The sequence below is a fragment of the Lepidochelys kempii genome, chromosome 26, assembly GCF_965140265.1.
Source record: "Lepidochelys kempii isolate rLepKem1 chromosome 26, rLepKem1.hap2, whole genome shotgun sequence".
NCBI classification, from domain to species: domain Eukaryota; kingdom Metazoa; phylum Chordata; order Testudines; family Cheloniidae; genus Lepidochelys; species Lepidochelys kempii.
The window spans coordinates 8182379-8195321 of record NC_133281.1 but is presented as its reverse complement, the minus strand read 5'-3'; the positions used below and the strand labels follow the sequence as shown (position 1 = coordinate 8195321).

At 46.1% G+C, this 12943-nt stretch overlaps 1 protein-coding gene across 7 annotated transcripts in view; it reads right to left on the bottom strand.

The window, feature by feature from the left end:
- DPYSL2 (dihydropyrimidinase like 2) overlaps window positions 1-12943 on the bottom strand; it is a 92433-nt gene that overhangs the window by 34153 nt on the left and 45337 nt on the right. For all 7 annotated transcript variants that reach the window (XM_073324853.1, XM_073324854.1, XM_073324855.1 and 4 more), the window contains exon 4: window positions 656-820. In XM_073324853.1, the coding sequence (XP_073180954.1) occupies window positions 656-820 (165 nt within the window). The remainder of the gene's footprint in view (window positions 1-655; window positions 821-12943) is intronic.

Genomic DNA, 12943 nt, shown 5'->3' with positions numbered 1-12943 from the left:
AGGTCCCTTCCAACCCTGATATTCTATGAACTCCATGAGTTACTCCGGACTTGCATCATTGCACGTGAAAGCAAAGTCAGGCCACCTCTATCTCCCCTGGATGACTTCCAGCTCTCTTGCTGACACTGGCCAGTGGGGAGAGATACGTCCTACGAGAGTGTGTCTATCACTCCTTCAGGGAGATGCCCATCTCCAGAGAGGGTCCAGATCCTCCACTGCTGCAGCTCACCAAAGCTCCATTGACTGAGGATCGGCTATGCCTTGTTCTGAATGACCCGGGTCGCTGTCCACGGCAGCCCTGGGCAGTACCACCCCAGGCATCACATCTTACCCCCTGCACACGGTCAGTGCAGTCTCCTGCCTAAACGCCACTCCAGAGGGAAGGAGGCAGAATGGCAAGACTGGATTCCAGTCCCACCCTATACACTAACCTGGCTTCTCCAGCCCCCCTACAACACTGCCTCCTGATGTACCAAGCCCCCACCACCACCACCAAAAAACAGACACCATTCTGAACCCTGATCTGGCCAGTAATTTGACCAAAACAAATAAAAAAGAATAAAAAGTATCTACAAGGGCCAGTCTTCAGAACCAAAAAAAAGAAAAAAAATTGAATCAGTAAAAACATATCGATTTAAATGATCCCGAAACTTACCATGGTCTTTCACCAGGGCTTCCATCTCCTCCTGAACCCCTTTATGCCACTCCGTGATATCCACATGCAGAGAGTAATCGCAGCAAGACTTGCTATCCGCCCATTCTCGCCACTGGTCAAATGCAGTGAGTAAGCTGGTCCCTGGTTCTGGAACTACGTGATCAACTGGAAAAAGACAAAGCATTTGCACCCGTGAATGTGCGTCCAAAGGCCTTTCGCATCCATCCAAGACAGACAGCGCTTTCCACTGACTCTGTGAAACAGGATGTCCCCCCGCCCAAAGAAAAATTGGATCTGTGCGTTTCCCAAAGCCCGGGGTTCAAGAACCCACTCTGCCATTTGATTACAAGCAAAAACTAAAGCAGGAAATAATTCAGTTACTAGAGTGTGTTACACTGCAACTGTATGTGATTGGAGCAGAGGAAATTCCTAGTTCAAAGCCAGTGCAAATTCAAACCATTGCAGTTATACGTACATTTATGTATACGGTTACTCCTCTGCTTCCTATTAGGGTTACAAACAAACAATGACAGACAATACTCCCCTGCATGAGCATCAGTGAGTAGTTTTCCAGTCAAACTGAGGGACATCTTTCTCTACTCTGTGCCCTCTGAGATGCTGGATAAGGTACCCCAAAGGGTTTGGAATGTATTTTTGTATTATTATAACATCTAGCAAGCTCCAGTTACGGACCAGGACCCCACCGTGCTCAGCACGGTACAAACACAGAACAAAAGGACTGTCCCTCCCCTAAAGAGCTTCCAGTCTAAATACAAAGATGAGATTAAAAGATACCCTGTCTGCACCTACTTGCTGCTACCATAATCCCACAGCTAACATCAAAAGGCGGAGCAGCAAAGACTCCAGTGAGCAAATTCAGCTCTTCTTTAAATCCACCACACTAACTAAGGCTACAATTGTCTTTAAAACCTGCTAATAGACTCCCAATTTGCACACTGCAGTCAATGCAGAGACCATGGCAATTGGTATATATTCACGCACCCCCTCAATTAACTTCTTTTAAGGTGCCATTTGTAGATCCAGGGTGATAGTTACCTGTGTGCAGAGGGGCCCAGCCAAGATCAATGCAGCACTTATGTCCACCTTCAGCCCAAGGTTCAAGTGGGGCTTAAGTGGTGTACAGTAGACCTTGCGATTGCTCTTGGCACAAGGGTGACCTTCACCTCAAATACGTATGCACAAGGGAGGCTTTCCGAGTGTCTCTACAACTTCAGATTGGAGAAAAGGAGCCCCTAGTCTATTGTTTTGATTTTTTTTTTTGCACCAGCCGTATAACCTAGCTGTTAAAAACAACAGTCAATGCAAAAACTTCAGATTAAAGCCCTGTCTGAGTTGCCGATATTCTGATATTAGCCCACCAATAATGACTCCAACCCAACCCCCCTACATTCCAGTTCATCATCGCCCAAGGTGGGTTCTGCAGCATGCCCAGGGAAGTTGGCAAATCTGGGTTCCGGTGGATGAAGGAGGGGCAAGTTCTAAACGCCTTCACGGAGAATGTGCTGCCAGCCACCTCTTCTGAGAGGACTCCAGTTCAAGGGCCTCTACTGATTGCAACTGGAGCAGCATCAGGGATGCAGGTCCGGAGCCATTAGGGACTTGACAGATTAGAACTAACACCAATGTCGTAGGTACAGGCATGGTCCAGTGAACTAGGAGCCAGGAGATCTGCATTCTATTCCTGGCTCGGCCACCCAGCAAAACACTTCCCCTCCCCGTGCCTCAGTTTCTCTGCCTGTAAAATTGGGATAATGATATTACCCTCCTTTGTAAAGAGCTCAGAGATCAACAGGTGAAAAACCCTAAAACCCTGAAGCATGACGTTTAATATCTCCTCCAAAAACTGTTTAACATGCAAGTACTAAGAGGAGCTCTCTCTGGATCCAGCAAGCCCTGAGGACAGCGCAGTCAGAGGGCTCCTCATCCCAGAGAAAAAACACGAGCATGGAACAAGGCCACAAAGCCAGAGTCTGAAAGACTGGGCAGCTGTTCAAGGGGGAAGAAAAAAGACATAATCTCATGGTTTCAGAGGTCACAAATTGAACTTGTGTTGGGGTGGAGGGGGAGCAGGGAGGGAGGAGAGCTTGGCTGATTGTACATTGGCCAGCAAGGGGGGAGAAATTACATGAATCCTGCTTAGTTATCAGCAGACAAAACAGAGCAGTTTATTTTTAACTATATTGTTAAGTATCAGGATTGCAATCAGCCCAGCATCTGGCTCTAACTCTTGATGGAAATGCTGAAATGAGAGACAGAGTCCTCAGGCCTCTGCCATATCACAAACCATCCCTTTGCTCTTACTCAGAGCCAGCCAAATCATCCAAGATTTACACGAGAAGCTTGGTATAAACAGCGTCACTTCCCTGAATGCCTCATTAGCCACAGCCAGCTGTCTGAATTGGTAACAATGTCCCCAAACGGCCTGAGATGAGCAAGTGTTCCCGGAAGTAAAGAGGATTACGTAAAGCAACCATCTTTGTTGCACGAATTAAAAGCTTTGGCCATCGCCTCCATTTTTGTGACGGGTGGCTACGTGACTGTCCGCAAGTAACGGTTACAATATTTGTGCCCTTCGGATGAAGTTGTGCCTGCTGCTAAATGGAGCAAGTAATTGTGCCCGGGAGGAGTGTGTGACGCCGAATGTTTGGCCTCTGCATCGCAAGTTCAACTCCAGCTTAGCTCTGTAGCCACGACAGCTTCAACGGCAGCCTTTTGTGAAATTAGTTGGTGTGTCTCAGCCCGTCGTGAAAACCAGCTGCTTCCGCTCTGAATAGTTGACGCCATATCTGACACCCTCTTGAACATTTAAGAATTTAACCTCCAATGCCCAGGTGAGATTGTGTCCCCAGTGGGAAATGAGGCACAAAGACATTAATTGACCCAGGTCACAGAGAAAGCCCGTGAAAGGGACTGAAATTACAGCATAATCTCCCGAGTCCCAGTCCAGTGCCCTTACCACAAAACTGTTCTTCCTTGGGCCACTTATTTATGTGTCTGAATATGGATTCGGGCATTTTACTTTTAGGCACCCAAGTCTTAAAATGTTGGGCAGAGTCTTCCTGAACCTCAGTCTGCACAATAATAAAAAGAGCACAATTATTACCTAAGATGCCATGATGCGGAGAGGCTTACATTGTTGAATGCTTGGACGAAAAAGGGCTACAGAAGTGCAAATTAGAGCGCAAAGGGATCATTAAGAAATCTTGCCCCCAGCACGAAAGGGCTAAACACCACACAGCTGTAAGATCTCGGCGCAAAGGATCGACTCTGATGTCTCGAATCAGAACTTTAATCGCTCTCTTATTTCATGTGCTGTCCAAGTGTGAGTAATCGGAGGCGGGGTAGGGAGATGGAGAATCTCTATCTGATCTCTGACAAAGTCAAACCACCACTGGTTATAATAAGGCCATAAAAATGGAGATAGTGGCACATCTGTGAGGGAAAAAGTCAGCACTAAGGATTAGGAACATTTAGCATGGAAGCAGCGTTGCCGACGCATCTTCTACAGCTTCCTTTAGCTCTTTGATGGCTTGAGATGAGGCAACCCGAATCTTGCTCCCTTTACGCACTCAGATCAAAAAGCTGATCATCATCATCATGGAGACAATACAATGCCTTTTGCAAGAGTATCTCAGGCTGCTTTGCAAACCACATATTGCTAATTACCACAATGTCTAAGGACCAACTGAGAACGCAGTCCCGGCCCTGCACAAACGCAGAGTGATAGGTGGGCTCAGCCACAAAGAGCTTACAATATAAATGGACAAGAGACACAGAGTGGGTATAACACAGAGTAAACAGCGTGACAGTAACATGGGTATAGTAGCAGTCAGAGACTATGGTAATGGGTACATTAAAAACACTGGATAGATTTAGATTAGACAGCAACACCAGACAAGACATATTTGCAACCAAGCGCAGCGTTACAACTGGTCATTACGGCCAGGCATCAGCAACAAAAGGGCAGAGACCAGACAGATCCGTTGGCTGTTTATTAGGATGGTGCCCTTTTCTCTATTTAAGTTCTCAATTAAAAAACTATGCCCTTTGCCACAGTGGAGAGTTGATAGCACCGAACAAAGAGGCCACGTTTACTGCAGGCTACCGCGTGATGGTCTGATTGTTGTAGAGACACAGCAGGAATTAAAAAGGCCCCAAACTCGGAGTGGAAAACAGATCTGGAACCCCCTCTGAACGCCTTCAAATTTCCAGGAGGGGAAGGGAGTGGAGACTCAAATCTACCCCTACAGTTTTGGTTCCAAATCAGACCTAGGCGTAACCTACACACAGGTTTGTACTGATGTAACTATTTTGGTTAGAGGTGTGATTTTTCTATCAAAATAGTTGAAATCAGTACAGCCACAGTGGCCACACAGTTACACTGGATAAAGGTGCCTTATGCTAGTATCCCTGCAGGTATAACTATAGAATCATAGACTATCGGGGTTGGAAGGGACCTCGGGAGGTCATCTAGTCCAACCCCCTGCTCAAAGCAGGACCAATCCCCCAACTAAATCATCCCAGCCAGGGCTTTGTCAAGCCTGACCAACTATATAGTATATGGCAGCTTTCTATCGATAGAATGTGTCCACACTGGTGGGGAAGGAGAAAGACTCAGTATGTTTTGTGCTTTTTGGGAAGAGGGCCAACTGAAAACCAGACCATTGAGGTCATGGCCCAGTCCCCCAGCCGCTAGAGGCTCCCTCAACTGTTCTTCAAAATGAAAATGTAAGAGGCAAAGCCGCAGCTGGTATTGATGAGCCTATGTCCATCTAAGTCTTTTAGACATCAGGGTCAGCCACCAGAATCAAACAGGATCGGCTCTTTCACACTGAAGGGAAAGAACTAGGCACTGTCCCTGGATGAGTGCGTGACTATTGGCCCTTGCTAGACGACCCCCCACTCCCATTAGCCCGAGCAGGAGTTGTGCACATGCATCAAAATAGGAAGATTTACTTCCAGGCCTCAGACAGAACTTGCTAGCACGGAGGGAAACAGAAGCTTTTTCTTTAAGGTGGCCATGCTTCACATGTCTCCAGAGAAGTTTACGAAAATCCATCTGCCTCTTCCTCCCTTTTTCCCACACTCCTAGCTTCCCGCAATGACCCTTGGGTATTACCTGCTAGCAGACCACGGATGCAAGGGTTCCTGACCCACTAGAAAATGTAGAAAACCCAGTCTCGCAGCTTCACATGTGAAATGCAGCATCCCGTTCTGACCTTACTGAACAATTTGTCTCTTGGGAACCCCACTGCTTGTACCGTTGTTAGTTTTTTTCCTTTGTTTTGGAAGCAACAGATGTTCAATTCCTGAAGCAGTATGTGGCTTAGCTACTTCAGGATGGATTCAGAAAAATTCTCTCAGCAGATGCTGTTATCACCCGCTTATTTTGCATTTGTTTATTGCTTTGATTTTCTCCCTTCCCTGACCCAAATCTTTTCATCCTGGTCTCCATTATTACTACACAAACAATGCCAAATTCTAATCTTTAAAGGGGACTGGGTTCAAGATCAAAGTTGAAACAAGTGGTTGATGACACAGCCCGAAAGCACTAAAATTTAAGTTCTCCCCCGTGAGACACAACTGCCTGCAAAACAGGACTTGAGCGATGCACAGACTTTGTGCTGGCTCTCTGGAGTCAATTTAATCTCTAATCCTGAAGGCCGCAACTCCTACTGAAATCAATGCGAGTTAGCTGCCTCAATAACTCTGAGGATCTGCGATGACCTTCCGACTCGTTTGTAAGTCAGGTCTTATTTAGGCCCATTTCCGGTGAGGTAAATGGAGAACCCAAGGTAAGGGCCTCAAAAAGTGGTCCACTATGAACAGAAATCATTACATGCATTTAAATTTTAACCTTCTCCAAAGCGGAACTGGGAATCCCAAATGCAAGAGTGTTGGGTTACTGCCTGGGAAGCAAATGGTGAAACTGACCAAAATCAAAAATGAAACTGACCAGTCTCTTCTTACCACTGCTGAAAAGAGCAACAACAACAAAATTCTACACTTAAGTGCTTAAATATATACATATGTGCCCAGATAATCTGTTTAAAGCTCCGAGGACTGAATGCTCAAAAGACAACAGGAGGCTAAGTAGAAGCTAGGAGCCTAACTCCTTTTGAGCATTCAACCCCGACAGGCTGATTTAGCACCCTAATTTAAGAGTCTGAGAAAATTGCTCCTTAAAGATGGAGAGAGTGACTTTTGTGAGGCACAGCTGGGGAAACCCCAGCAGAAAGGTGAGGAATGAAAACAGGCCCTACTGAAGTTAATGGCAAAACTGCCATTGACTTCTAAGGGGCCAGGATTTCACCCAAGGTCACAAAGGAGGAAATTTGCCCGAGCACAGGGGGCTAGCACGGGCCTCTGTGCACCACTTCAGACCTCAAAATAAGACTTAAATAGGACTTAAGTGGTGCATCAGCCTTGTAACGATCCCGTCCACAGGGGTGAAATTTCACCCGCAATAAGTGGCAAATTTGGGACCAGCACACTGATCCCCAGACTCCAGGCTGGTGCATTACCAGCCATCAACTGGTCCTTTTAACCCATGTCTACAGCACTGAGAATAAGCAAAGATTGAATTGCTTTAAAAAAAAAAAAAAAGCTTTTCCCTCTCTTCTTATGGCAAAACCGAGCTATACAACAGAGCACCAGCTGCTGTAACCCAGCGTAGCTCCGTCCAAGGGGCAATGCTTTTTCATGCCAGCGGAGGAGCTGCCTTAGAGATGACGGTGTTTTCGTTTCTAGGATCAGCGGGGTGGCCGTGGTAGCCTGTATCCACAAAAACAACGAGGAGTCCAGTGGCCCCTTAAAGACGAAACGCTTTATTTGGGCCTAAGCTTTCGTGGGTAAAAAAAAAAAAAAACCACATCGTCTTTAAGGTGCCACCGGACTCCTCGTTGTTTTTGTTTCTAGCAAATCTTTATATTTCCCCCCCTATGTTCGTGGGGTGTTCAACAGCCTCTGAATCTGAAGCATATTTTTCCCCTGGGCAAACAAGCTAGAAACCCAATTCCCACGGAAAACCAATGGGATTTAGGCACCTACCTGCTCTGAAAATCCCAACCACAACCCTTAAGACAGTCCCGTTAATTGCCCAGGTCTTCTCTGTCATTCTACGCAGTTTTCACTCGGCTTACAAGGTGCATCTGTTCTTACTCCCAACCCATTCTGACCGCCACCCTCCTCACCCGCGTATCCACTGCCGCCTTTCTGTCTCTGTCATGCTCCCTTCGCTCCCTCCTGGTGCAAATTAATCAGCTCAAGCTTAAAACCAGACAATAAGCCAAAGCGAGATAACAACACTAACCACTGTTAGCTTATCTGTGTGGCTTTAATGTGCCAGAGCTGGCATCTAGCCACGGTGAAATGTTGTGCATCCTACAAGCATCAATGGTGGAACGCTGTGGGGGAAGTCATAACAGCCATTAATGTTTCTGACAGAGCAAAGCAATAACAGAGCTCTGTGCTACATGAAGAAGGAAAGCAGAAAATAAAAGAAGCTGATCTGAAGGGAACATTTCAAACACAACCATTTACAAGGGGGTAAAAAAAAAAGAAAAGAAAAAAGAAAACATAACCATCAGAAGAAAATCCGGGTAGGACAACTGAGTTAGGATGGCAAACATGCCCCTTTGCTAAACATGACCATGTACTTAATAAGGCATCGATCAGTTAACAAAACTGATCAGTTTCCCTGTAACAAAACTTGTCATTGACCAAGCTGCATTGTTTTCCCCCAGCCCTATCAAAATTTGAAAAGACACAGTGATCAAAGGGTTAAACAACATGTTAAAATAGTAAGGATACGCCAGTCTGTTTTCAAAGCATTCAGCTCATAATGTGTTAGAGCCAGGACATGGAACCAGAATGTAACATAGAGACCCTAGGTCTTGGGCAAGTTATTTAGGGGCAGATTTTCTCAAGTGCTCAGGCTCATATAGGTCTCTCATACAGGCACCGAAGTAAATGGCCTGATTTAGATCGTGTGCGCCAACTCATAGAAATTCTGGCCTTTAGGAGACACTTCTGAAGATCTGAGCTCCGTTGTCTGCCAGGCGTCCATCCATGGTTCTCAAAGTGATGAATAAAGATGAATGAATCATCCTGCACTGCACCCTGAAATTCTCTCCAGTTCACACAGCTTGGAGGGGGGGCGGGGAGAGGGGGGAAGAGGCACGAGTGATCACCAAGGCTTTGCCTCCACTAGCTCTTTTGTCGGCAAAACTTTTGTCAGTCCGGGTGTGAAAAAACACCCTCCCCCTCCCCGACCGACATAAGCTTCACCGACAAAAGCACCGGTGTGGACAGTGCTCTGCTGGCGGGATATACTCTCCCGCCGACATAGCTACTGCCACTGGTTGGGGATGGATTAATTATGATGGCAGGAGAGCGCTCTCCCCCTTCGGCATAGAGCTGCTACACAGGAGTCCTTCCAGTGGCACAGCTGTGCCGCTGTAAGGTCTGGAGTGTGGACATGACCTTGGGTAAAATTTTCACCATCACTAAGCAACACAGAAGCCCAAACCCCCCTGAGTTTCAGTGGGACTTGGGGCTCTTCTGAAAATATTAAACCCAAATCTCAAGAGGAGACACTGAAAATTAGGTTTTGATTTTCAGAAGAGCGGAGAAAGCACAACCCCCACTCCTTAAATCAACAGGTTCTGCAGGCGGTCTGCAACCCTGGAAAAACATCAGGCCCTGAAGCATCTCAAGTTGGACACCTCCCCGCCCCCACTAAAAAGAAAACAGGAGGCATCCAAAATTAGTGGCCACTTCTGAAAACACTGGCCTTATACACTTTGCACCTTAGTTTCCCCAGCTGAAAAATGAGGATAACACTTCTCCCTCTCAGAGGGGCTTTGGGCGGGTTAGTCAAGATTTATAAAGCCCTTTGAAGAAGGAGGGGCACATTCATTCCTGATACAGCCTGGATCTATTTGGCCTGGAAAGCGTTAGCTAATGCTATCTTTTTCTGCATGGCAGTGGGAAGCATTGGCTTTCTTTTAAAAAAATAAGTTTTTTTCAAGAGACTGCTGCACTCTGAACGGAAAGGCTCGTTCTGCAGAAAGACATGGATGTTGATCGGATCACCTCTCCGGCTATGTTTTCAAGATGCCACAGGCATGACTATGTACCATTCCACCTTATATGAAACAGAACAACTCATCTGTGACATCACAGAAGGACTGCCGAGAATCATCCAGCCCTCTGACTGCTACCCCATGCTGTTCTCCCATGTGGGCACTAATGATACTGTAAGGTATGACCCCGAGCAGATCAAAAGTGACTACAGGGCTCTGGGTGTGAGGGTGAAGGAGCTGGAGGTGCAGCTGATGTTCTCATCGATCCTTCCGGTCCCAGGCAGAGACAGACACATCCTGAAGGTGGATGCATGGCTGTGCTCACCAGGAGGGCCTCAACCACAGGATGCTGTTCTGAGAAGAAGGATTGCTGAGTAGAGATGGGGTCCACCTATCAAGGAAGGAGAAAGTATCTTTGGATAGAGACTGGCTAACCTAGTGAGGTGGGCTTTAAACTAGGTTCTACAGAGACAGGAGACAAAAGCCCACAGGTAAGTCCAAACCATGGAGACCTGTGAAGGGTCAGAATCTGGTGGGGAACATGGGCAATCATAACAAAGGAGAGACAAGAGGGAATATAGAAGGGAAATCTAACAAACACCTTAGATGTTAGTATATTAATGCAAGAAGTGTGGCGAATAAACAGGAAGAACTAGAAATACTAGAGAATAAAGACAATTTTGACATAATTGGCATCACAGAGACATGGGATAATTCACATGACTGGAATATTGGTATAGAAAGGTACAGCTTGTCCAGGAAGGACAGGCATGGGGACAAGGGAGGAGTTGCTTTGTATACCAACGATATAGTCATCTGCACTGAAGCTGAGCTAGAGGTGGAAGGCAGACCTGTGAAAAGTCTCTGGGCAAAGAAAAAAAACAAGGGTGATGTCATGGTCGAGGTTTAGTGTGGAGTCAGACCACCTAACCTGAAAGAAGCACAGGAGGTGGGGGTGATGGGGGACTTCAACAATCCAAACACCTATTAGGAAAATAACACAGCGGGGCACAGATTATCCCACAAGTTTGAAGACAACTTTTTATTGCAGGCGGTGGAGAAAAAGACTAGAGGAGAAGCTGTTCAGATTCTCACAAATACGGAGGAACTGGTTGAAAATTTGAAGGTGAAAGGCAGCTTGCGTGAAAGTGATCATGAAATGCGGAGTTCCTGATTCTAAGGAATGGTAGAAGGGAAAACAGTAGAATAAAGACAGTGGATTTCAAGAAGACTGACTTCAGCAGTCTTGGTAGGTAAGGTCCCAGGGAAAGCAAGTCTAAAGGGAAAAAGAGTTCAGGAGAGATGGCAGTTTTTTTAAAGAGACTTTAGTGAGGGCACAACGGCCAACTATCCCAATGTGCGTAGGAAAGGCAGTGTGATAAGAGACCACCTGGCTTAACCAGGACATCTTCAATGACCTGACACTCCAAAAGGAGGCATACAAAAAGTGGAAACCAGGTCAAATTACGAAGGATGACTATTTAAAAAAAAAAAAAAAAACCAACACAAGCATATAGACACAAAAATCAGAAAGGCCAAGTCATAAGAGGAGATTAAACTAGCTATGAACATCAGGTTAACAAGAAAACTTTTTACAAATACATAAGAAGCAAGAGGAAGACCAACGGACAGGGTAGGCCCATTACTCGATGAGAAAGGAAAAACAATGACAAAAAATGCAGCAACGGCCAAATTGTTAAATGCCTTTTTTGTTTTGGTTTTCACCAAAAAGGTTAGCAGCGATCGAAGGACTAAGTCTATGGCTACGCTACCGCCTAAGTTGGCGAGACTTATGTCCCTCAAGGATGTGAATATTCTACCCCCCGAGCGACAGATGTTACGCCAGCATAAAAGATACCGTGCACAGCATTATGTCGGCGGGAGAGCGTCTTCCACCACATGCACTGTAAGTGTAGCCATGCCCCAACATCGTGAATATCAGTTTAGGCAGGGTAGGATGTGAGGCTAAAATAGAGAAATATCAGGCTAAGAATTATGTAGACAAGTTAGATGGCTTCAAATCGGCAGGCCCTGATGAAATACATCCTAGAATACTTAAGGAACAGGTTGTTCTAAAAAGGAAGGTGATAAATTGTTCTCCTTAGCCATTGAGGACAGGTCAAGAAGTAATGGGCTTACACTGCACCAAGGAAGATTTTCGTTACACATTAGGAAAAACTTCCAAACTATAAAGGTTGTTAAGCAGTGGAACAAACTACCAAGGGCGGTTGTGGAATCTCCATCACTGGAGGCTTTTAAGAACAACTTAGACAAACACTTGTCAGGGATGGTCTAGATAATACTCTTAGTCCTGCCTCAGTGTAGGGGACTGAACTAGATGATCTCTCAAGGTCCCATCCAGTCCGACATTGTGATGATTCTTCTACACAAGAGCATGGATTCATACAACGGTGCTAGAATATTTCTAGGTACTACCTACATCCAATTCATAAACTTAGCTCCAGGGACCCGTCTCTTTAAGGCCTCGTCTACACCTACCGGGAGATCCACGTGTGGTGACAGACGCATCGGCGGTCAATTTAGCGGGACTTAGACCCACTAATATCGACCGCAGCTTGCTCTCCCATCGACTCCTGTACTCCACCTGAACGAGAAGCACAAGGGGAGTCGACGGGAGAGCATTTCCAGTCGACATCGCGTAGCGTGGACCTCACGGTAAGTAGATCTAAGTACGGCGACTTCAGCTACGTTATTCACGTAGCTGAAGTTGTGTACCTTAGATGGATCTCCCCCTGTAGTGCAGACAAGGCCATTGGTACTTATGTGGTATCCTTTACCATAGTATCAGAGTTCCTCACAATCTATAATATATTTATCTTCACACCACCTCTGAGAGGCAGGTCAGTACTATTATCCCCATTGTACAGATGGGAAATTGAGGTACACAGAGGCTAAGGGGCAGATTTTTTAAAAATATTTAGTCATCTAACTCCCATAGGGAGCTAAATACCTTGAAAAAAAATCTTGCCCTAAGTGACTTACCTAAGGTCCATGGTGTAGCAGGGGTATCTGGGTCTCCCATGTACTTTGCTCGATCCCCTAACCACTGGGATATTTTTCCTTTCAAGGCCTAGCCTTGGCTGATCATGGAAGCCACACACTGCACAAGTGTAAATGACAACACAATGAGCAAAGCAGTGGGGAAGCGAGGCCCCAGGAG